General features: G+C 44.0%; 1 protein-coding gene across 1 annotated transcript in view; it reads right to left on the reverse strand.

Moving 5' to 3' along the window:
* Positions 1-25,555, reverse strand: part of LOC147031866 (uncharacterized) — a 111,382-nt gene that overhangs the window by 12,888 nt on the left and 72,939 nt on the right. Inside the window, exons 7-8 of the mRNA XM_085850145.1 lie at positions 4,316-4,468; positions 434-490 (exon numbers count right to left, since the gene is read on the reverse strand). Coding sequence (XP_085706271.1) covers positions 434-490; positions 4,316-4,468 — 210 coding nt within the window. The remainder of the gene's footprint in view (positions 1-433; positions 491-4,315; positions 4,469-25,555) is intronic.

Raw genomic sequence — 25,555 nt, forward strand, 5'->3', positions numbered from 1 at the left:
ATCCACCAGGTGGAATAGTTTACGTTTTGTATCCCACTGATAGGCCGGATCTGCATCTGTACCTGAACCAAAATCTAATTGGCTTGTTCTCTCATCCATCACATTTCGTCTGAATCCATCCACAACTTTTTGAATTATAATGCGATATATTGTTTTAATATATCTCAATGGTGAAGATTCACCTCAAAGATATAAAAAACAAAATTCTCGTATCTGGATTCGAATCTTCACCGAAATCTAATCATTTGTCCAGGTCACACACCGGACCTGTCCACAAAGTTTTGTCTGAATCTGTCCACAACTTTTTGAAATATCCTGCTCACAGACGGACAAAACATAACCTCAGTCCACCTTTGGTGGCATAGGTAAATATGATCTTTACTGATTTGGAGTTTGCAATAAAATGAATGTCAACAAGGTTTGAGAAACTTGCCGAGAGGAGGAAAACTTTCTGTCTCTTCAGGTTCAACTTTCACCTCCACATCAAAAACTGCAAAAGAAAAGAGATAGAAACATCACAGAATCTGTGTATATTTATCATCTCATGGCAAAGAAAAAGCAGAGGCAGAAAAATACTGTTACGGTTTTTGGAGACCCTGCGGAGACGCATACCAACACATAAGGAATCCCAAACGAAGTTATATCTGCAGTAATTTTAACCCCCTCCCCCTCGTATCAGTGGAAGGGAACGATGCATTGCGAATGTTGTGAGAACTATCCCCATTGTTCTCTTCCACATTCTCAAATTCCATACTCAAACCTTATTGTGATAGCTTATTATCAAACACCAATAAACACTTTAAAGATTCAAACCACACATAACATTCACTCCACAAACCACACAGGTGAATCCAGGAACATTTCAAATGGCATATAGTGAACACAATATGCTCTTTAGCGTAGCTGATTCGGGCTCGGCGATAACGTCAAACCCATAGCCCTGTCCTCACCGTGCCACCGAGTAACCAGCAGCTTGCCCCCCCACCTCCCCCACTTTCTTGCAGCCAATCGTAATAGCTGAATCGCAGAGTGCCGGGCAATCGGAGTGGCTGGATTGTGAAGGGTGGGCGTGAGCGGTGACAGGAGCCAGGGCGATAAAATGCCTGGCAGAGCAGTTGAGAGCTCAGTTTGAATAAGGGTCAGATCTGGAGAGCTCAGTTTGCAGTGTAGTGTTCAGCTCGAAGTTAAGCTAAAGTAGTCCTCTGAGGTGGTGATTGAGTGGAATGAGTGCAGAGACGCAGGCTTGGTTACCACATCCTCACTGACAATACCTCCTATGCTGACCATTAAAAAACCACCACAAATGCTCGAGCACCAACACAATCAACAGTGATTCTCCTCAGAGCGAACATCTCCCCCTCCACGTGTTACTCACACATCGTACATCCTTGCACCTTCCCGCGCATGCACCTCATTGATTCGACCTGGTTTTGCAGTGTGTCAACAACTGTTCTTTGCAGGATTCTCACGACACGCAACCGCAAGCACCTCTCACTCAACCAAACCACACACCTCATTCATTACCACGTGAGCTGTCCGACTCACTTATAGGTGAGGCTGGGGTTGACACCATACCCCACCTACTTCACTTCTCTGTCTATCAATATTTCTTCTCTCCTTTTACCGGAATGCTCGAGGCACCTGTGTAGGTAAAATATTGTGACAAGATGACTGACTAAGAGGGCTTATGGGCTTAAGGATAAGCTCTTTCTTGTGTGACTGCCTGCTTGTAAATACGTGCCTTTGCTAAACCTTTATAAACCATGTTCTATCCTCCCTGATAATCTCTTTCCATCGGTTAGACCATAGTGTTTAATTGTGACGAGTTCTGCCCCACCACTTTGTTATGCTTCGACAATAGCCAGCATTCCACTAACGGTAACACTCGGTTGTTCTGATTGGTAACAGTGGAGTGCTGGGAAGCACAATCCTTATCAGATCCAGATCTGGGAAGGTAAAGTAGGATTTAGATGATAGACCCCACCTAAATTAAGCATCTCAGATGGCGTCTGTGGTAGCTCAGCAACCTGCCATGCCACAGAGTTTTCTGTGGCTCATCGGCTTCAGGGTCATCGGCCGAGAAATAGGTCCAAGTACTCCCTGTGTGACCCCCAAACCCGTAACAATAAGTTTCCGTTGCCAGGTTTTACATGCATGCAAAAGCAACTTGTGTTTTTGTGCACATTTAGATTTTCATGTTTCATTTATTACATTTGTTCTTTCCTGAGAGTCCTGAAACCTCTTGATTGACAATATGGAATGACATTATAACTATCAAAATACAATTTCGAGAACTATGATAGGTTAAATTGTTAAATTGCAGGGGAGAAGGTGAGGGCCCCCATTGGTGGACGAGTGTTTTTGAAATCGCCACTCTTTATTTTCATGCTGTCGGCCTCACCTTGGTGGAGTGTGCCTTGTAGTCATGATGTGGGGGAAGCCATCTGTTAATTAGTTATATCTGGAGGAGTCCCACAAGCTTGCATTTACCGATTTCTACTCCCCCACCTGACATTCAAATTCCTCTATCCATCCCCACCAAGCTACATTGCCATCGTAATTTCAGCACAGATTTGGTGGGGACTGTTTCATATTGCGCATGTACACGCTGTGGCAGGCGGTGCAAGACACCCACCACAACCCAGGGGTTGTCCGTGATATATCCACGAAAGTATCAAGCGAGGAACCAGTATGTACCATCTTTGAAGTCGTTGATATGACCGTGCCAGGGTCAGAATCGAACTGCCGGCTTCCCAGACTCAGAGCGGACACTCGCAATGCCACAATGTCTGGTAAAATCTGGTAAAGTTTTCTGGGATTTTAAAGGATTTGGTATTTGGAAAAAGCTTTCTCTTTTTACTTTTCCCCACTCTTTCACAAAATTAAATGCCTGACACTCCAAATGCATTTTGTAATGCCAGGGCTGGCAAAGGTATGATGTATTCAAGCAAAGTCTCACTCTCGTGGTCACCTTGAGTAATAGACATGGAGGCGTGCAGCACAACCGATACCGGACTTTTACATCAAGCTTATTTTTGTGAAAAACCTAAATATTCATTAGAAACTCTTGCGGGTATTTAAAGGACAGATAGTTTGTAGCCCTATATCAACATTTAAACTCTTCCCTTGAGATTCCCTTTAAAGACAGTTGATCTTCAAACTACAACATCGAGGAAAGGGCATACGTATATGCTGCACACTAAAATCATTTCATAATCCAGCATGGCTCCAGAATGCTTATTTTGTAATCCAAGCAAAATGGCAAAAGTGATGTTGAAAAACAACTCAGGCAGAAAAACAAACCGAACTGGAAGGGCACTCGGTAGAGCGCATACCTCCACCACACAATCCCTGATCCACGAGAACATATCGGGCCCAATACTTTTTTGAAATATTATGCCATACAGTACTATATCGTTTTTGGCCCTCTCTCTCAATGAAGAATCACTTTTAAAACTAAACAAATCTCGTATTCAGATCTGGATTCGGATCTTCACCAAAATCGAATCAATTTGTCCTTGCGACACACCAACCTGTCCACCATGTTTCATCCAAATCCGTCCACAACTTTTTGAGATATCGTGCTATACATCATTTTTAGCCCCATCTCTCAATGGTGAAGAATAACTTTAAAATTCTAGTAGTCGGATCCAGATCTTCACCAAAATCGAATCAATTCTTCCTTGTCACACACCGAACCTGTCCACAAAATTTTATCTGGATCCGTCCACAACTTTTTGAGATATCCTGTACACAAACAGACAGACAGAAAGGGGTGAAAACAACCTCCTTCACCTTAGGTGGTAGAGGTAATTAAATAATTATCGTATCCAGATTCGGATTATGATATTCACCAAAATTGAATCAATTCGTCCTTGCCACACACCCAACGTGTCCACCAAGTTTCGTCCGAATCTGTTCACAACTTTTTGAGATATCGTGCTATATATCGTTTTTGGCCCTATCTCTCAATGGTGAAAAATCATTAAAAAAATATAGTAGCCATATCCGGATCCAGATCTTCACCAAAATCCAATCAGTTCATCGTTGTCACACACCCAACCTGTCCACAAAATTTCATCTGAATCTGTCTACAACTTTTTGAGATATCCTGCACACAAAAACAAACAAACAGACAGAAAGGGGTGAAAACATAACCTCCTTCACCTTCGGTGGCAGAGGTAAAAATACAAGGCAGTTGTACCTGAAAATCTCAAATATTTGCAGTGCCAAGCCCTGCAATGAGAAAATAATTTAGTCAAGAGCCCTTCACAGAATGCGGCACGTGTTTATCGGAATTAAATAGTGTGCTTACTGTTTGAATGGTGAGCAGTATGACTGGCCTTGTTTACTGCAGGTCCATCTCGACCATCAGACTGGATCAAAACTCCTTGGGAAGTTGAAGGGGTATTGCTTTGGAAATACGACATGTCAAAATTTGCTGCTGTCACAAAACTTGGGGAAGGACCTGTTGAAGATAAGTGTGAGGTAAGACATCTTGTTTTGCAGACCATTTTATAATATGCTTAATCCATTTTAAGGACTTGATAGATTTTACATTATCCTGAAATAAAGGGTAAGGTATAATTTGTCAAAGCCAAGCACGAGTTGGTTCTAGGATGCTCCTATTTCCCTAAGTGACTTCAATGTTAAATCGGGGAATCACTATTTGACCCATACCGATAAGAAGGAGCAACATTGCATGAGCTGAAGCAATCTATTATTCTCATAACACATCATAGATGTTTAGTCTGATGTACATTTTAATTATATATTTTAGTCATCCAACAAAGGAAAATGCATCTGACATTGTGATCAAGGTCAACATGTTGGTTCTGGGGCACTCATTTTTTTGTCACACATTTTAATATATGTAAAATTTTAAAGAATAAGTCTTTCAAAGCATGTCACATAAAGCTCATCAACCAACTTTGTGCCTACAATGATGATACATTCATAAACCATCATAACTACATAATGATAAAGTCTTTAAATTCATAGTTACCTCCACCACCAAAGATGGATGGAGGTTATGTTTTCACCCATCTGTCTGTCTGCCCCTCTGTGAACAGGATATCTCGATAAGTTGTGGACGGATTCGGACGAAATTTGGTGGAGACGTTGAATGTGTTACAAGGGTGAAATTATTTGATTTTGATGAGGAGCAGGATCGGCTATGACAATTTTTAAAAGTGATTCTTCAACATTGAGAGGTGGGGCTATAAACAATATATGGCACGATATGTCAGAATGTTGTAGACAGATTCTGACGAAACTTGGTGGACAGATTGGATGTATGATGAGGAAAAATTGATTCGATTTTGGTGAAGATATGGTTCTGAGAATTTTTTGTGATTCTTTGCCACTGAGTGACAGGGCTAATAAACTATATCGAACACAATATCTCCAAAAGTTATGTACAGACTTGGACAAAAACCTGGACAGGTTGGGTGTGTGACAAGGATGAGTCGATTCGATTTTTGTGAAGATCCGAATACGATAATTTTTTTATTTTCATAAGTGACTTCACCATTGAGAAATGGGGCCAAAAATGATATATAGCACGATATCTCAAAAAAGGTATGGATGGATTATGACAAAACGTGGTGGATGAGTTGATTAGATGACAAGAACAAGCCAATTCGATTTTGGTTCAGGTCAACAGATCCGGCTTATTGGTTGGGATACAAAATATAAACTGTTCAGCCTGGTGGGGCATGCGATCTACCGAGTGCTTTTTTAGTTCTATTTATATTTGGAGTTTGCTCACTGCATAAAATAGAATGTCTTCACAGTCTCGTGTTGAATGTGAGAAACTATCAAATATGAGCGTGTTGATTGATAACTTATAAGTAGAGCATCTGCTTTTCAAGTGAGCTGTCCTGAGTTCACATCCCAGTCCATAGCCATATTTTTCGCTGCGACATTTACATCTCATGTATCCTCCAATTGTTCATTTGCAATTGGTCACTGGCTTTGACACCAATACAAATTTTTATTATGGACCCTAGGCATCAAAAAACTACATATATTGAACAAACAGTTTCAAATGGAGCACCTAACCACCATTTGAATATTTAAATTGTATCTGACGTGGTAATAAATGTGAATTGTTGCTCCCAGCTTGCCGTCTCGATGACAGAAGATGTCATTTGCATTTTTTCCGCCTTCATCCCAACTCCGTTTGGAATCCCGTGCGGGCACAGGCAACTTGCGAATATATATAAAAAATCTCCAAAATTTTCTTTAAAAGATAATAAATTATATAAATACAGCAACTTGTGAAAGTTAAAAAATAAGGTGTTAAACCCGAAACAACCTCCTTCCAAGAGACGTATCAAAAATAAGTGGCTTTCTTGTGCCACGAGGTGGTAAGAGCTGGTACTACAGCTCATGTAAATGAGAAATACACCTTTGATAGTTTTATTTTCAAGATATAGACATCTATAAATCAACAAAAGGTTTCACTCAAATTTTTTTTAATTTTAAACACAGGAGTACTTATGAAGTGTAAATACATCCCAGAAAACTATCTTTTTTGCTCCATAAATATGGTGAGTATAACTCATTGCGATGTTTGTGATAGGGACTTCAAAATATTACAACAAACACTTGCAATCACACAAACACACATTGAATATTCAACAAATCCAACAATTAGAGAAAAACAACATTGTGAGAATTGCTTAAAGGACATCTTATATATTATTTCCGAGTTTGTGGTTTCGTGTCGTGCTATCTTCGACTTTGTTCTGCGCTCGAGTAACGTGATATTCAGCTTACATTATCTCAAAGACCATATGAGGTGCATGGTATAAATAAAATGGTTCTGAAACAGTGACATCGTATTCCACTTACTGCATTAAAGTAAAATTACTACTGATACTCTGCATCAGTTCCTTTCTCAAACATACCCACCCCAACATGTCGCGCAGAGCGCGGGTTATGCTAGTGTTCAAATGAAATTACACCAGACATCTCCAATCAAGCAAGCACAAACAAAACTCAGAATGACCACAGCTGGGGTTGTGATTGAAAACACTGATGGAGCATTTAAAGAGCATATGAAAATGGAACATTTCAGTTTAGAGCCATAATCCAAATCAATAACTGAAGCAATTGTTAAGGTTAGTCCAAGCATTGAGAATCTAATTAAAAACAGGCTGAGGAAATTCAGCACTTTAAAAAGTTTTATATGGGTGTAAAATTTTATATGACAAAAAAATATATATGCAAGAAACCGTTTACATGAGAACAAACCCTCATTTCATTTCAAGATTTTCGAGGTTATAACATTTATGATAAACTTCAGAGATATGAAACAGATGTTGATGATAACAGTACATTTAACATTGGGAAAATCATTTTCTTGGATTTACACATCTTGAAATCAAACACTCTTCAAGCTTATTCCTACATCCACAACTTTAAAAGGCAGTTGTTAATATTCAGAATAAAGATAATAAATGTTTCCTCTGGTCTGTTCTTGCTCATCCACATCTTCCACATTAGAAACCAGAAAGAATATGGCATTACAAAAAAAATAAAATGAAAATACCTTGAAGGTAAATGAAAAAAGTTGTCTGGAATTGCCAATGAAACAAATACATTCCAAAGCTTGAGAAATTGAATGACAAATCTATTAACCTTAAAGGGATTAACAGATACAAACAAACTTTAAGTCCTGTGTTAAAAACTAGATGGTATTCATTGAATACTTACCCTGCATAGTCAATGGTTTTGGAGATATAGAGGTGCAGCGTTTTTCGGTTTTTCCAAGATGGCACCTGAACCATATGATCTATGAAATCATGATTATCATTAAAATATTCTATAGGAGGCGGCACTCCGATGGTGAAAATTTAATGTCCATCAGACCAACAGTTGCTGAGAAAAAAATATTCATAATGATCGGATAAGTGTTATACTTGTCGAATTATGACGTCATAACAAAGGCATCGATGACATCATCATTAACATACCTTATTCCCCATGGGAAGTAGTTGACAATGAGCCAGGTCTCAATTTTTTTTCCATGGAGTGGTTTCAGAGATATAGAGATGCAAAGTTTTTCCAAGATGGCGCCTGTACCACATGACCTATGACATCATAATTATCATTAACATACTCTACAGGAGGCGTTCATATGGTGAAAAATTTGTCAATCATACCAACGGTTGCCGATTAAAATGAATTTTTAAAATGCAGACATGCACGCACGCACGCACGTACGTACGCAACTGAATGCCTAACCCTGCTTTTCACTTCACGAGTGCAGAATAATTAGAACAACATTCAAAATACTGCTCAAACCATAAATTAGCAGTAATTGATATGCCAAAAGCGGGTTCAAGAGTATCATTCAACGATATAAATAAACCTCTAAAGCACCTATTTGTAATATAAGCTGACTGAAAGCATTCTTGAAAAGATAGACACGGATTCCCAAAATCTAAATCGATTCTACACCAAATGCTGTCTAAAACATATTCCTTATGGGTTCTGTTATTATACTGAATCATCTGTTCGAGACGAATCAAACTAAAATACGTAATTTGGTGTCTGTCTATCTGATTGCAATACATTCAGTCGTTATTTATCAAATTTTAACCAAACTTGACAGGAAGAATGAGGGTCACATGATGGAGGTTTGATCAAATTCATTTGCCCCCTTCCCCAAGGGGGTTTTTCTGCCTTGGGCGAAATCCGTGTTTTGGTGTATATACATGTTAAGGTAGCTAATTGTGGCGTTTTTCCAAGGCTGTTTCGAATAACAAAAGTATTAACACCACCAGTGATGATCACATAATGTTAATGTTATTACAAAACACTGTTGTTGTTCGTCTTTCGGCTGCTCCCGTTAGGGGTCGCCACAGCGGATCATCCGTTATGATCCGCATACTGATTTGGCACAGGTTTTACGCCGGATGCCCTTCCTGACGCAACCCTGGTCGCCTCTTACGACACAGGGATAAGGATTGGGTTTCGCCATGATTCCGGCCCAGTGCCCTACATTCCATGCCCTACACCCTCTCATAGCGCGGCCCAGTGCAGAGCTCCCGTCTTCAAACGATTCTCCAACCCAAGCCTCCGAGTAGCCGGATTACAGGCGCACGCCACTACGCCCGGTATGTTATTACAAAACACTATGAACACGAATAATATCCCCCCTCCGCAATTTTCTCCTTGGACAAATGCTGCGTCAATGTGTTTAAATAGCTTATTGGGGCATTTCAAGCCAATATCTACTGTTATCGATATATCCCAGATAGGATAATAACATGACCCTTCCTGCCACTCCCATAGAGAATGTGTGTACTAATATAATAAATTAAAAGTGCACAGAGGTGAAGATGCTTCCCAGGAGTTTGTAAAAACAATTAGAAAGAGATTGTATCCAAGTAACAGGAATAATGCAAAAAGTTATAAATCAATGGCATTAACGCAAAATGATGGAAAAAAATAATAATAAAAAAAAAAGAGTTGAAGAACTTCATCATTTGTCATATTTGTCAAGATTAAATCATCAGCTCTTTGGAGGTTGAGAATGAGAGAGGTTGAGAGAGAAGCAAAAGTTAGAGACATTAGAGTTAGTTGGATATGACTGAGGTGGACTTAAAATATCCTGAAGAACTCCATCATGGTCATAAAGACTTACCACTATTCTTATCGACAACTTCACGAAGAACTATGATGAACGAGTTAGTCTCTTGTATATGACAGTTTTATATTGGAAATCGAGACGGAAGATGTTTATGAGGATATGGCGCTATATGTAAGCATTTATGACACAAGCAACCATGAAAAAGAGAATTTATTTGCGACAAAAAAATAAAAGTTATTGGAAAATTTAAAGATGAATTGGGTGGGCAGATAATGAGTCAATTTGTTGGATGAAGAGAAAAGTCTTATGCTTATAAGTATGGTGATTCTGAAAGTGATAAAAAGTTAAAGGAGATAAAGAAGAATGTAATCAATGAGACAATAACTTTTAAACATTATTACAACCAACTACTTAGTTTTTAAGAAAGAAGAGTATAGGAAGATTAATGCGATGAGAAGCAAAACACATCAGCTGCACTCAGAATAAGTAAATGAGAAAGCATTAGGAGCATTTGATTTTATTTATTCATACGCAGCGTGTGGCTGCTTTAGCTGTATCATTTTCTGGGGACATGGCTTTGCTGTTGATGCAATGCCCCCTGTTACCAGAGGGCTGGTACTCATTTTGCCAACCTTGGAAGGATGACAGGCTGAGTCAACCCATCTGCTGTTAATTCAACAACCAACAGGCGCTCAAACTTAAGATCCGAAGATCTTAAGCCAGCTTCCTTAACCGTTAAGCCAATACCAGGCTTAGCAGCATTTGATGATAAGATTAGATCTATTTTGGAGAATGGAATTGCTATTTTACCATTTGGATATAAGTGCTAAGATATGTGCTAAAAGACAAGCTATAACCAAAGTGATAAAAAAGGTACATTTTTGTTTTTTTAGTCTACAACTCCTTTTTTAAGTCTTAAAGTTTTTTTGTTTTTTTTTAAACCTTCATTAATGAGTCATTACATGTCTGAAGATTTTGGTGAATTTGATGATGAAGAACTCAAAGGAGTCTGCTGATGATAGTATCTCTCTCGGTATGACGACAGCGATGATTAGGCCGAGGCTGAGCGTGAAGCGAGGTCGAGTTCGTTTATTCCTGATATGTGAAACATCCTGCAACCCATGCCTACAGAAAAAAAAGACTTTTGGGAATGCCGGCTGCATTTTACATCTAATCATCATGTAACTTTGGTTTTGAATAAATTCTTCAGGAGTAGGTGATCTTATGCTGAAAATTTTGTGTCAATCACTCAAGCGGTTGTGGAAAAATCAGATTTAAAAGCGAATAAAAGGTAAAAAAAGTGGGCGGAAGAAAAAAAAAAAAACAAGTGAGGGCCTCGGCCAATCTACAACATGGTCAAAGATGGTTGTGGATGCCTTTACTAGTTCCTAATATGTGAAACGCCTAGCCAAGGACACCTGCAGAAAATGGATTTTTTTGGAACTAACTGCATTTTTAATGCAAACCAGGTAACTTTGTTAAACAATTCTCCATGGTTAGGTGCTCCGATGTTGAAAGTTTTGTGTCATTCGCTGAAGTGGTTGCGGAGAAAACAAATTGAAAAGTGAATTGTCCAACAAAGGTGAAAATTGAGGGAGGAAGAAAAAAAAAGTGAGGGCCTCCACTGATGTCTTTTATAGTGAAGAAGAATATAAACATAGAAATAATCTCTAAAAAAGATGTTGCTTCCAAGTAATGTACTCAATTCTGAGCCTTTATTTTTTTTTAAGGAACTCAAAGGAATCTTGCGCTCCACTGGAACAATTCCTTTTGACCAATTTGAGTGTTGTTCAATGTGTTCATGAATAGGTTTAAACACAGAGTCAAAAGCTAATAAACAACATATTGTTACAGCCGTGGAAATTCGCAGAACACCATAAAGGTCCTTAGTTCAGTTATAGCGCTAAGTGCGTGTTCAGTTCGATTTCCCCACCGCTGTTTAATGGGATTTATTCGTGTGGACAGGGCTGTGATCTTCAGGTAGCCGTTTTTCTTTGCTATCGTTATTTTGGACCAACTGCTTCACACAACCACCTTAACCACAACCCTCATAACCACACCACCGCGTTTCCACCTCGGCACATGGCTGCCAGAGGCCTGGCCTTCGTCGAGGGAAAGCAGACGGCCCCCGTTCCCCCCCTCCCCCGGACGAATGGCGTCTCCACGGTGAATTCCACTTGGCATGTGGAAGAAGACAAATACAGCGGCGAGGGAGTGTCCCCGATTTGGCAGGAAAACGCTTCCTTCGAGAAGTTTCCCGCATGTTCTGGAAGGAGGGCGGGGCGAGAGCGGAGGGGCGGAGCGTGGGTAATAAAAATGGCGCACGGAGCGTTCGTTCTCTCTCTTTCTGGCGTTGCTGATGGGGTTGCTGTCATTGCTGGTGTGGTTGCTGCTTGTGCCGAGGAGAATCTGGACCGGATCAGCAGCGGAAGAGAGTCCTGCCGAGGAGAATCTGGACTGGATCAGCGGCAGAAGCGAGTCCTGCTGAGGAGAATCTGGACCGGATCAGCGGCAGAAGCGAGTTCTGAGGAGAATCGCAAGTTGTTGCTGCTGGAGTTGTTGTTGCTGCTGCTCGTGCTGAGGAGAATCGTGAGGGGGAGCTGCTGCTGCTGCTTGTGCTGGTGGAAATAACTCTCTCTGTCATTGCTGGTGTTGTTGCTGCCGCTGGACGCCGCGGAAGGAGCTGTGCTGCTTCTGCCAGAGCTGCGTGAAGATCTGGGCTCGTGTCCGAGTCAGGAGCTTGGAGCGGTCAGTCGGTGGAGGTCCGGACGTCGCGAGGGAGACGCGGGCTGGAGGCGCAGCGCTGCTGTGTCGCGCGAACCTGCGCGTACGTGTGGGGAGAGCCGGAGAGAGCTCGCCTGCCGCTTGGCAAGGCCTGGGCGCAATCGCGGCTACGCAAGCTGGGGACGGGACGTCGCGACTCACCCCATCAAGGCACCACGAGGGTGCAGGTAACCTTGCAACGGACTCGTGGGGCCCTTTTGGTCACCAAGGCCCCACGTTATAAAGGCCCACGGGCCCAGTCTGACTCCCTTGTCCATGAGGGTGGTCTTTTTCCTGGGGTTTTCCTTTGAATGCATGTTGTGGCGCCGAGTCGGATAAGTAAAACCTGCCTAAGTGTACATTAATGATAAACAATAGTCGGTTGTAGTGTTTTCGCCTTGCTCGTGTCTTTGTCCCGTCTCGCAGTCTTCAACTGCATGCATGTTTTTGAATTCCTTGCCTGTATATACCTGCATTCCTGTATATACCTGCATCCCTGTATACGTGTGTAGTAAATAAATGTGCTTGGTTAAATGTACCCTGTTCGTCGTGTCATTTTCCCCCATTGAAGTGCCATATTGTTTTTCGGAATACTAGTTGGTTTTTGAATACCGATAAATAGAATCGGGTCAGGCGAGGTCTGGCGATAATACCCACTCGGTTATCCCAGAACGGAATGAACCGCTTAAGCGGTTCGTGTCCAAACAGGCCTTCGCCGAGGTACGGTCCCTTGGTAGGTTACCCGCGCGAATACTTAGGTATATCGATATTCGGCGATTGATCCTGTCGCGCGCAGGTAGAATACGGACTGGGCCGTGGTGTGCGTCGAAGGCACACCCGTGACTGGTTCTCGGCGTTGTTCCGGGAAGTCATGACTGAATTGCTCGTCCGGTGGGCGTGCGGCTGCCATTGGCTAAAGCGGTCGTTCGCACGCCGGGCGGGCGTAAATTCGTAACAATATATTCTGTTATTACACTGAGATGATTCACCCCAAAAATATAAAAAAGGCCCATAATTATTTAAAAATTACACCAAAATTGAACTACTTCACAAGATTAAGAAGAGAAAGGAATGTCACCACTAATGAAGATCCTCTTTTTTTAAGCATTGTAAGATTGATAATATGAAGGTAATGTTTCATGGATTAATGTTATATATTATTCATAATTGTTATTTTCAGGGAAATGTCAGAAAAAAAAAAAATATATATATATATATATATATATATATATATATATATATATATATATATATATATATATATATATATATATATATATATATATATATATATATATATATATATATATATATATATATATATATATATATATATATATATATATATATATATATATATATATATATATATATATATATATATATATATATATATATATATATATATATATATATATATATATATATAAAACCGGGCGTAGTGGCGTGCGCCTGTAATCCGGCTACTCGGAGGCTTGGGTTGGAGGATCGCTTGAGGACGGGAGCTCTGCGCTGGGCCACGCTATGAGAGGGTGTAGGGCAGCCCAAAATCATGGCGAAACCCAATCCTTATCCCTGTGTCGTAAGAGGTGACCAGGGTTGTGTCAGGAAGGGCATCCAGCGCAAAACCTATGCCAAATCAGTGTGCGGATCATAACGGATGATCCGCTGTGGCGACCCCTAACGGGAGCAGCCGAAAGACGAACAACTTCTTCTTCTTCTTCTTCTTCTTTTGGCTGCTCCCGTTAGGGGTCGCCACAGCGGATCATCCGTATGATCCGCATAGTGATTTGGCTTAGCTTTTACGCCGGATGCCCTTCCTGACGCAACCCTGGTCGCCCCTTACGACACAGGGATATGGTACACCTATTATAACTGGGGCATACACCGAGCCCAGTACACTGGTACTCACTTCACCGACCGCGGAAGGATGACAGGCTGAGTTAACCTCCTGGTGTGTATTAATTCAAGCGGCCAACAGGGTTTGAACTCAGGACCTTTTGGATCCCAAGCTGCTACCCTAACCACTACACCAACACCAGGCTTAAACCGAAAGACGAACAACAACAACATATATATATATATATATATATATATATATATATATATATATATATATATATATGTTTCAAATAATGGACTATTTAGAAATTAAACTTGAACTTGGGATAAGACATCGGGCTTTGAAAACTTGTAATACTAGAACAGCACTTGGTAGAGAGCATACCTCCGCCAGGCTGAACAGTTAACATTTTGTATCCCACAAATAGGCTGGATCTGCATGTGGACCTAAACTCAAATCTAACCAGCTTTTTCTCGTCACCTTCCCCTCATTCACCAAGTTTTGTCATAATCCATCCACAACCTTTTGAAATATTGTGATATGCATCGTTTTTGATCCCACCTCTTAATGGTGAAGAATCACTGAAAATTCTAGGATACAGATTCGGATCCTCGCCAACATCTAATCAATTCATCCTTATCACACACACAACCTGTACACCAAGTTTCATCATAATCTGCCCATAACTTTTTGAGATATCCTACTCACAGACAGACAAACAGGGGCAAAAACATTACCTCCATCCATCTTCGGTGGATAACAATATGTTTATTTATAATCCAGGTTTAAGCGGATACAAAACGATAAATATTCCACCCGGAGCCCACAAGATTGTCCAGATACCTCATGAAATTGCTCGCCTTGTGAAAAAAAACAAGATGATGCATCAAAAACATTGTTAATAAAAAACGTACTTCAAAACCAACTGAGCTTAAAAATAATTATAAAGTTGATTTTACAACTAACAAATCATTGTGTTATTCGGTTTCATTTCAAAAAAGACTGAAACCAATGGACTCTTTTACAGTGATGATGTTATTCAAATATCTTCAGGTATAGATTTGGTAATGATTAACTGCGATTTAATTGATAGCTTATATTATAACGACGGATTAAGAATAAAAATGTAATATTTTCATTCAGTGAATACTCAACTCCAATTGAGTATAAATTCAACTTTGAACTAAAAAAACTAGTGTATCTTCGTGTGTCAGCAAAAACTATATATAGAGTAAATTTTAGAATCACCAGTAAAGATAATTATCATACAATTTCCTTCAATGGAGAAATTATTTACATTAGAATTTACTTACAAGAAGTTCATTAGAAATTTACTTTAGATAAGTTTTTCAAATAAATAAATAAATATGAAAGATAGCTATTGTAAGGAAGCACGAGTTGTCCAAATATAAAATAATTACAAAAGACTGCTGAAGATGGGATCTCCCTTTCACCATAATGAGGCCTAAGTCACATTTGCCACGGTGGCTGTGGGGTCTACAAAATCTACGGCCACTAGCAATTATAGGGCGGCCGCAGTATTTCCACAGTCACACAATGTAGCAGTCACATATGTTTTTATTTTTCGGGTAGCCGCACGGCGTATTTATAAATTGTGGAGACCGAAAACGTGGGGGTGCCGTACGGTCTTTGATTTGATGTCGCACGGTGACCTTAGGGCGTTCCTGCGGCGGCCATATAATTTAAGGCAGACGCAAGGTGCCCACAAGGCGACCGCAGGGGGGCCCTAAGGCGAACGTGCGGCCAGACGGACGGTAACGAGTGGGTTTTTTTACGAGTTCTTTTGTTTCGGCTTGTCGAATTGCTACGGCGAACGTAGAAATGAAAAAAGTTATAACCCCGCACTATAATTCCACGGCGACCCCTACAGCCTGTAAAAGATAGCCAAATGGCGTAGGGCCACCCTGAGGCCACCGCAGAAACTCTGCGGCTGCCGCACATTTCTGTCAATTCAGAGGGCGTACAGCCGCCGTATCCTCGCCGTAGAGCAAATGTGACTTAGGCCTAACCGCCACAGGGGACGGTGTTTATCTTTGTTGAGGCTACTATAAACCTAAGAGGTATCCAGGTGTTGGAGAACAAGTTAGAAATCAAGGTGATGGGATAATTGATACTTGAATAGGAATAGGTTCAACAATTATTAAACATAAAGAACTAATAGGCTCAACTGCTTCTGCTATGGGAATTGTTGCAGGTGCTATAAAGAGTGTAAAAGATGCTCAAAAGGAATCCCAAAAATTACAGGCAATCAAAGAAGTTAAGAAAAGTAAAACTATTTCAACAAGAAAGGAAATAATAATGTTTTAAATAAGTAAAACTTGCTGTTTTAAAGGACACAAACAACAGGAAGGAAGAACAAATTTGACGTGTTGGATAGGGTGGTTTAAAAGACAATTTATCTCATCAATCATACTCTTTATCCAGCTTTTCCAGCATGGGCCTCTGCACCTGTGGGGTTGCATGTACCTCACACCTCATCGCCCCAACATGTCCTGGCGCTCCCTAGTTCACACTTTCACTGCTCCTTTGGCACGATTCCCAACCTCACTATCTCCTCATTTAATTTTTGTTCTATTTCTGTTTTATTACCTCTGCCACCGAAGGTGAAGGAGGTTATGTTTTCACCCCTTTCTGTCTGTGTACAGGATTTCTCAAAAAGTTGTGGACAGATCTGGTTGAAATTTTGTGGACAGGTTGGGTGTGACGAGGACGAAATGATTTGATTTTGGTGAACATTCAGATCTGGATACGAGAATCAATAAATTTTTGAAGTGATTCTTCACCATTGAGAGAGACGGCCAAAAACGATATTGTACTGTATTGCATGTTTCAAAAATGTATTGGGCCTGATATGTTCTCCTGGTTCAGGAGTTACATGGCGGAGGTATGTGCTCTACCGAGCGCCCTTCTAGTTTTGTTCTGTAACTGTTTCCGTCATTCCATTTTACTTTCTTCTGGTTCTATTTTTCCAGCCGCTATCGCCTCTTGCGCTTTCCTGGTTTTACTTCCCCTTTTACTTTCTATCTGACCCCGTTTTAATATATCTGTGTTCCCTTCACTCCAAGTTGTTCCCTCTCCTTCTACTCCCCGGGCAGCCCTTACGCACCTTACCTTGGCACGAATCCCCTCTCCCACCCTGGCTTGGCCAGCTGTTATTTGCTCTGCCAGCTTTTCCCCACTTGATTTTAATTTGGTTGTTGTCTCAGCCCAGACAGTCTCAATGCTGGTTTTAATTCGGCCTGCGGGACTTTTTGGTTTTCAGTTCCGCAATCGATCTTTTCTTTGTGGCCTGACCGGCTTTCATTTCGGCCTTTAATTTCTCCTGCGTGACCATTGCTTCTCCGGCACAGCTTTTGATTCAGCCTGCCCAGCTTCCATTTTAGCCATGAGGTTGGCCATCATGGCCATTAAGTCTCCTGTTTCTGCCGCGGGGGAAACCATCGGGTCACAGAGTGTTGGGGAAACAGTCGTTGAGCTTCCTGGGGAAGGGGGAATTGGATGGGAAGAACAGCTCTGTGGTGTCTTCCACCTCAACAGTCTTTTGCTGTGCCTTCTCCTTGCATGGTTCGTTCTTAATGGCAGGTTAAAATTTTTCATGCCAATTCAAAATTCGAAAATTGTGCATCAAAAAAAAGTTTTTTCCTTTACTCCCTGAAGGGTGATTGCTTAATAGCAATAGTCACTTCAAGTATGAATCTCACTCTAGAGACCAATGTAACAGTCATACTCACGGTCGCCGTACTCCCTGATCAGAATCCTGACTAACCAGGGAAGACCACCCGGTGGTTACGTAGTCAAATCTACCACGCACACAATCTCTTTAGCAAAGGACTGCAGAAAGAGACCGTGCACTGTTTGCTGGGAAAGCCAAACATCTTTACTTCAGTTTCCGGTGCACAGAAAACTCACAATGAGATTCTGCCTCTACAATTGGTTCCTTGTTTGTTACTACTTGGGCTGAGCGAACCTTGAAGAATCCTATCGTGTATTTCATGTGACCTCCAAACGAGGTTTTGCGCAAATTCCCAATGGCTATGGAATTACTCACGCCAGGATTATAATTGCAATGAAACAAATTGCGCACAGCCAACACCCAAATGGTGAGAACAGACTTTAATAAACGAATAACGAAAGGGGTGCAAGAACAAGGGAAGAGGTAAGATGAAAGAAACGCATATGACTCTTTCCATACAGTTATAAGCCCACAAGCTCATTATATCGGGGGGGGGGGGCAGGATAGGGTGGGGCGGCCCAGAAGATGGCACGCCCACAAAAGTGGACAGCTAATCAGTTGGACGTACCACCCAAATGGAGTTACTAAAGTTTAAGAGGGTCATAATTGCACCTGGGGGGGGGGGGGGGTGGGGGAGTTTTGTTTTAGCTTGAGTTCTCATTTAGAAGCTCAGATCTGGTTCTGGTTTTGCAGTTCTGTTTTAGTTGTCATTCTGGTTTTGCAGTGGAAGTTTGTGTTGGAGTATGTGAAGTTGGCAGCTGAGTTAGAGTTGAACTTGGGCTTCGCAGGTGTGGCATCTCTCCACACTCACTCTTTGCTTCGTCGCCGGGACAGGGTGGCCAGACCTCGAGACGGGGACGCCATATTGCTGCACCATCCTGCTTCCGGGATGTCTCATCCTGCACATCCACCAGCTTTGTGCCAGCCACAGGTCCTTGCCCTGCCTCATTGGTTCACATGACTCCGTTACTTTTTTGCGGTGCCATTAATGGGTTAGGTTTTAGTGTTTCATTTCCTTTCATTGTACATCTCTACTTGCTGTCCTTTGAGGACCAGGTCTGTTCCAATTATTTATTTATTAGCACCTCTTGTCTCCCCTCCCATACACCTTTTCATAAAGCATTTTAATTGTAAAGGCCCTGTCACACCTTGACGATTTAGCCAGCGTATGCCGATGTATGAAAAATTTGTCTAAAACGCTGGCACACGTCGAATACGTATGGGTAAGTTTTGTATACGTCGTAGCACGCTGGTATACGTCGTAGTACGCTGAGCTGTTACACAAATTTTCCATGCTTGAAATTTTTCGACATGCCAGCGTATGACTCACACGTTCCGCATACGCTGGCCATAAGTTGTAGGCACGTTACGCGATCGTTGACACACGTTACTTGTAAGTTACTCATAAGTCGAAACACGTCGAGGTAATGTTTAGCATACCCGAATCTTATTTCTAAAGGCCCAGTCACACCTTGACGTTTTAGCCAGCAATGGCAACGTATCAAAATGTATGTACAACGCTGGTTACGTTGAACTTTTGATGTTTTTTTTAAAGATTCGGACGTATTCATAACATATTAGTAACGGACACAGAACGTTTCGTTGTCTTATAGATAACTTATACCAACGAATGCTTAGCCTGTTGTCGGCGTTCACAACCTATACCCAACGATAGTCTAACTTATGCATAGCACGCTGCACGTATCACCGACGATGACGTGACGTAGCCTATTAAAAGGCTGCCGCACAACGATTCAAATCATAACCGCCGGAGAAATGGAAGTGTCAACATCGCAGTCACACCTTGGCGATCTTGCCAGCGTATGCCGACCTCTGAAAAATGCGTCTAAAACGCTGGCGCACGTCGAATACGGGATGGGTAAGTTTGGTATGCGTGAATAGAACGCTAAAGTACGCTATAATACGTCGTATTAAGTGGAGTACGTCTTGTAATTATAAACGTGTTAAACATTTTACGACATACTTGCAGTATGAAACACGTTCCGCATGCGATGGGAATAAGTTGTACGCACGATATGCCACGTTGTCACACGTCGATAAAAGTTACTTGTAAGTTACTTATAAGTTGAAACACTCAAGGTAATGGTTAGCGTCAGTGTTCCAGACTCCATGGTTTTTTTTATTTTTTTTTAATTTCTTCGGTATGACGGTGATGTTGAGACTTCGATTTATAGTGCGGTTATGATTTAAATCGTTGAGCGGCAGCCTTTTAATTATATTGTATTATAACTGCACTACAAATCGAAGTGTCAACATCACCGTCATACCGAAGAAAAAATAAAAAATAAAAAAAACATGGAGTCTGGAACACTGACGCTAACCATTACATTGATGTGTTTCGACTTATGAGTACCTTACAAGTAACTTTTGTCGACGTGTGCCAACGTTCGCATATCGTGCGTACAACACGTTACGCATAGGTTAGAAATAAGTTTCGGGTCCAACAAGTTTCGGTTCGGGTACTTTCGGGTACCGAAAAGTACAACATTTAAAGCCAGCGTACTACGACGTATGGCAGTGTTTTTCAGCGTGCTCTCAATGTTATCAAAACTTTCCCATAACGTATTTGACGTGTACCAGCGTTTTTGGTTTGAACTGACCATTCCTCCTTGCAATGGCTTTTACGGTTCAAGGAACCGGAAGGCCAGATTGCAAAGTGGTTGGAAAAGTTGCAGCAGTACGATTTCAGTGTGGGCCATAGAGCCGGTAAGGCTCATGGGAATGCCGATGCGCTCTCTCGACGCCCCTGTCTGGGAGAAAACTGCCGATATTACACAAGCCATGAGGAGAGGGACAAATTGGCGGACACCTCCCCGAAACTCCCAGCCCGTGCGGCCCGGGTGATAGGCCCAACTTTGCCACTAACCGCGGGGGAAGAATTTGGCGGTTTGGCGTGGAGCACGGCGCAACGGGAAGACCCCGTGATAGGGCCAGTGTACAAGTGGGTCCAAGAAAACAGGAGACCCAATGGGGAGGAGATCGCCCCACTCGGAGCGCAAACAAAAGCATACTGGGCTCAGTGGAGGACCCTAGAAATGAGGGATAACATCTTGTATCGAAAGTGGGTGGAGATTTCCTCGGAACAAACTTATTGGCTGGTGATAGTCCCTGATGGGTTTAAGACCCAAATTTTGAAACAGGTGCACGGTACCCGCGCCGGCGGCCATTTGGGCAGGACCAAAACAAAATCTCGGGTCCACCCGCAGTTCTATTGGGTTAACCCGGGGCGCGATGTACAGGACTGATGTCGAGCATGCGACGCCTGTACTGCCAAAAAGGGACCGCCACAGAGAATGAGGGCCCCACTCCAACTACATCAGGTTGGGGCCCCCCTTGAGCGAGTGGCAATGGACATTTTGGGACCACTGCCCCCCCACTCGCCAAGGTAATAAATACATCCTCGTGATTATGGACCATTTCACCAAATGGCCGGAGGCCTTTGCCCTTCCCAACCAGGAAGCTGGGGTCGTGGCAAAGACCTTCATAGAAGGATTTACATGCCGGTATGGGATTCCACAGGAACTGGACACGGACCAGGGACGAAATTTTGAGAGCGAGTTACTAAGAGGTGTGCAGACTCCTGGAAATTAGAAAAACCCGAACAACGCCCCTGAGACCACAGTCTGATGGTATGGTGGAGATGTTCAACAGGACCCTGGTCCAACAGTTGGCCATCTTCACCGCCACTAACCAGGAGGACTGGGACGAACATCTCCCGTACCTCCTGTTGGCTTATCGCGTGTCCCAGCATGGGGCTACCGCATGTAGTTCGGCGCTGTTGATGTACGGGCGGGAGCTGAGAAGCCCTGTCGATTTGTTGTGCGGTCCGATGCCTGAGTGTCCTGATAGGCCCCCGGGGGAGGGCTATGCCCGTCGGTTGGAAGAAGGCATGGAGAAGGTCCATGCCTTCGTGCGCCAACAGGCGGGTATAAAGATGAAGCGCAGGTACGATCACCAGAGCCAGGTGAGCGAGTACCCACCGGGGGCGAAGATTTGGTTCTTCAACCCCCGGAGGAGGAAGGGCAGATGCCCGAAGCTCACCTCACCTTGGCAGGGCCTGGGGGTAGTCCTGGCGCAAATCAGTGACGTGGTCCTGAAAATGAAAATGGGACCACGAGCCCTTCCCCGGATCGTCCACGCGGACCGCCTGAGACTTTACAAGGGCGACCTTACGCCCTCATGGACATGTCTTGCCGGAGGAGCCGGTGCTGGAACAGCCGCTCCCGCAGAGGCGCAAGGCTCGCAGAGCCTTGCGATGAGTTCACGAGCCCAGTAGGGAGGGATGGCATTCCCCCTGCGAATAGAGGATTTGGGGACAGTGACAGACTGTGAGTGTGTCATGGGGACGAAGCTTAGCTACATAGTGTTAAAAGGAACGTGCTGTAGTTTAAGGGATGACGAGGTAGTTAGGGAATGTAGTGAGAAGGATGGCTGAGTTCAGCGATGGAGTGTTGAAGAGTAGTGAGGTGGAGACATGTTGAGTGAGTGAGACCAGCGGGTCTGTATGTATGGAGTGAATGTGGAATGCATGGTGCGATGAGCGATTGGGGGGAGGAGTGATTCTCACTCAAGGGGCCCCGGGGTCAGTGCAAAGTGAGTTAGGGGGATAGTCAAATTGACAAAATGGAGGTCGCTTTGCTGTTGGTGGGAATGTAGGCTCGAAACCCGCTTGGAGGGGTGCAGGAGCCCTGTTGATGGGCTGGGAGCGTGGCTGCGAACGGTGAGTATCGCTGAGTGGGTACCCCGGGCACCGGGCCAGTCGGCCGTGGTAGGCCAAGGGCCCATGGGGGGGCCGGAATAGGGTAGTGGGCACGGGTGACCCGCTCATGCGGGGCCCGGGGCGCCATAGGCCGCGTGGGCAGTGCGTGGGCATGGGCGACCCTCGGAAAAGGGGCCCGGGGCGCCAGCCTGCCACGTGAGCGTTTCGGGGGAGTCGCCAGGGAGGGCAATCCCCAGTTTAGGGAGCTGGTAGGCTCGGAGGCAGTGTAGTGACCGGGGGTGCCATCGTTGGGGAATCGGCAGAGGGTAGTGCCTGCCAAGGGCGCCACGCGTCCCAGCCACGAAGCTGTGTGAGGGCACGGGAAGAAAATTGGGGGGCATGGCCTGGAATTTGAGAGGACACCAACACAGGCGACGGGAATCTTGGTTGTTAGAACCGATAGTTTAAGCGAGAGGCGCTTGTTGAAAGCCCCGGGGTAGTTTAAGTGATAATGGTTAGGGTCGATTAGGAAGTGTACCCTCCACACCATACATCCCTTAGCTCTCGTTGTGGGCCGCTGGACCCACTTTGGGTTAGATCGCTGAAATCTGAGGAGGCCATTCTGATGCTTGGATTGGGCCTCGACACAGGATGCTAGCTCTCCCTTATTCCCCTCCAGGAAGGGAAGGGTTGGGAGTAGGCAAGGTGACGCGATAGGTTAGCCGAACAAAGACGATAAAGGGGGTTAGGGGACGATTTATAGAAGGGAAGTGAAAATAAAAATAAAAACAAAAAAATAAGTTGGGGCTTAATTGGGTATTGCTAATTAAGGGAGTGGGTATTGACCGAGACAGGCAAAGGCGATAGGTTGGGAGGTAGACAGTAGGTAGGTCCGAGCCCGCCTTCCGAGTGGCCAGCACCACCGCACTCCCTCCACAAACCTCAGTTTCAAGGCAAGGTGTCGGCCACTTCATCGGCTGGCTGTTACTGCAAGGCCTGTGCCGGTCGGATCGTCTGCTGGCTGTTACAAGGCCTGTGCTGGTCAGCTTCACTGCCGGCTGTTTTTGCGACAGCGGCCTTGTCATGCCATGCCATGCCTTGCCTGCCCACCTTTGCCATGATCCATGCCTGCTGCCCACGTTCATTTTGCCCCGTTCTGTTTTGCATTCCCCCCCCCACCCCCTTGGTCATTGCCATGTGCGCCAGGATCCTCGCGCAAGTTTGCAGGGACGGCTCTGATGGCTGCTGCAACGCGTGACTCCACCGGCGACCCGTGCACCGTTGTCTGTTCACAGTATTCATTTTAAGAAGGGGGATGCCTTGAACTGTGTGTAAGCAGCCTGGCTGCCTGCTTGTGACTAACTCTTTTTACCAGAGTCCATAGATCCTGGGCCATGGTTAGTGTAAATTATAAGGATAAAATGTAATGTAAACATGAGTGCGCCCCCGGCATGTGTGTCTTAGCGCCGGCAATTTAGTAAAGTCATCTGTATGAGTGGGTTTGTTTCGTTAGTTACTCAGCCCGTAGGTTAATTATTTTGGAGACACAAATACACTGAATGTCGCACTCAGGGATCCGAAGGTAAAATGTATTAGGGGAGAACTACACATGATGGCACACGAAAATTCGGCGACTTGAGACGAGTCTGTAAAAAGGGGAGGGGGTAGTGTTACGGCTGTGAAAATTTGCACAACACCAGAAAGGTCCTTAGATCAGTTATGCCGGTAAGTTTATGTGCAGATAGTTCCCCACCATTGTTTAGAGGAATTTATTCGTGTTCACCGGGCTGCGACGCTTTGAGATAGCTGTTTTTCTTTTCTCTCACATTATTTTGGGCCAATCATCCCCCAACAACCAAATCGCCACCACCAACATCATTCCCAAACAACTACAACTCAAACACCACCACCTTCGCCTCTTTACCTCCACAACTCCACCCCGCAAACATCGCTTCACCGCCATTCTCAAACGACGCCCAGAACAACCAAATCGCCACCACCAACTTCGTTCCCAAACAACCACAACCAAACCACCACCACCTTCGCCTCTTTACCCCTCACTACCATCAACAACGCCACCCCACAAACATCACCACCTCCATCCCGGAGACAACGTCATCTTCGCACTGTCGAGGCAAAGCTTCGGTGAATTACACACATCGGCTCGGCCGGGATGAAGCCGCGCTGGCAGGCGAAGCTTCAGTGAATTACACACATCGGCGCAGCCGGGACGAAGCTGCGCTGGCAGGCGAAGCTTCAGTGAATTACACACATCGGCGCAGCCGGGACGAAGCCGCGCTGGCAGGCGAAGCTTCGGTGAATTACACACATCGGTGTGACCGGGACGAAGCTTCGGTGAATTACACACATCGGCTCGGCCGGGACGAAGCCGCGCTGGCAGGCGAAGCTTCGGTGAATTAAACACGTCCGCTTTGCTGGGGTCAGGAGTCACACTGTCGAGCGAGCGTTTTGGTGATTTCTATCACGTCCGCTTTGCCGGGGTCAGGAGTCACGCTGTCAAGCGAGTGTTTTGGTGAGTTCTACCACGTCCGTTTGCCGGGGTCAGGGGTCACGCTGTCGAGCGAGTGTTTTGGTGATTTCTACCACATCCGCTTTGCCAGGGTCAGGGGTCACGCTGTCGAGCGAGTGTTTTGGTGATTTCTATCACGTCCGCTTTGCCGGGGTTGGAGGTCAAGGGTCAGGGCTCGATTCTCGCTTCCCCGGCCCAATAAAAGGGCGAGCATAACGGAGCTCCGTGTCAGAGAGTCGGTCGGCGCCAGTCGGTTTTACGGAGCTCGAGAGAAGTGTCGGTGGGTCGGCGCCAGTCGAGTTTGCCGGAGGCAAGGTGGTCCAGGGTGCCTGTTCGAGCAT

This window comes from Eptatretus burgeri, chromosome 2, assembly GCF_056783735.1.
Source record: "Eptatretus burgeri isolate ZD-2024b chromosome 2, Ebu_testis_v1, whole genome shotgun sequence".
Lineage (NCBI taxonomy): Eukaryota > Metazoa > Chordata > Myxini > Myxiniformes > Myxinidae > Eptatretus > Eptatretus burgeri.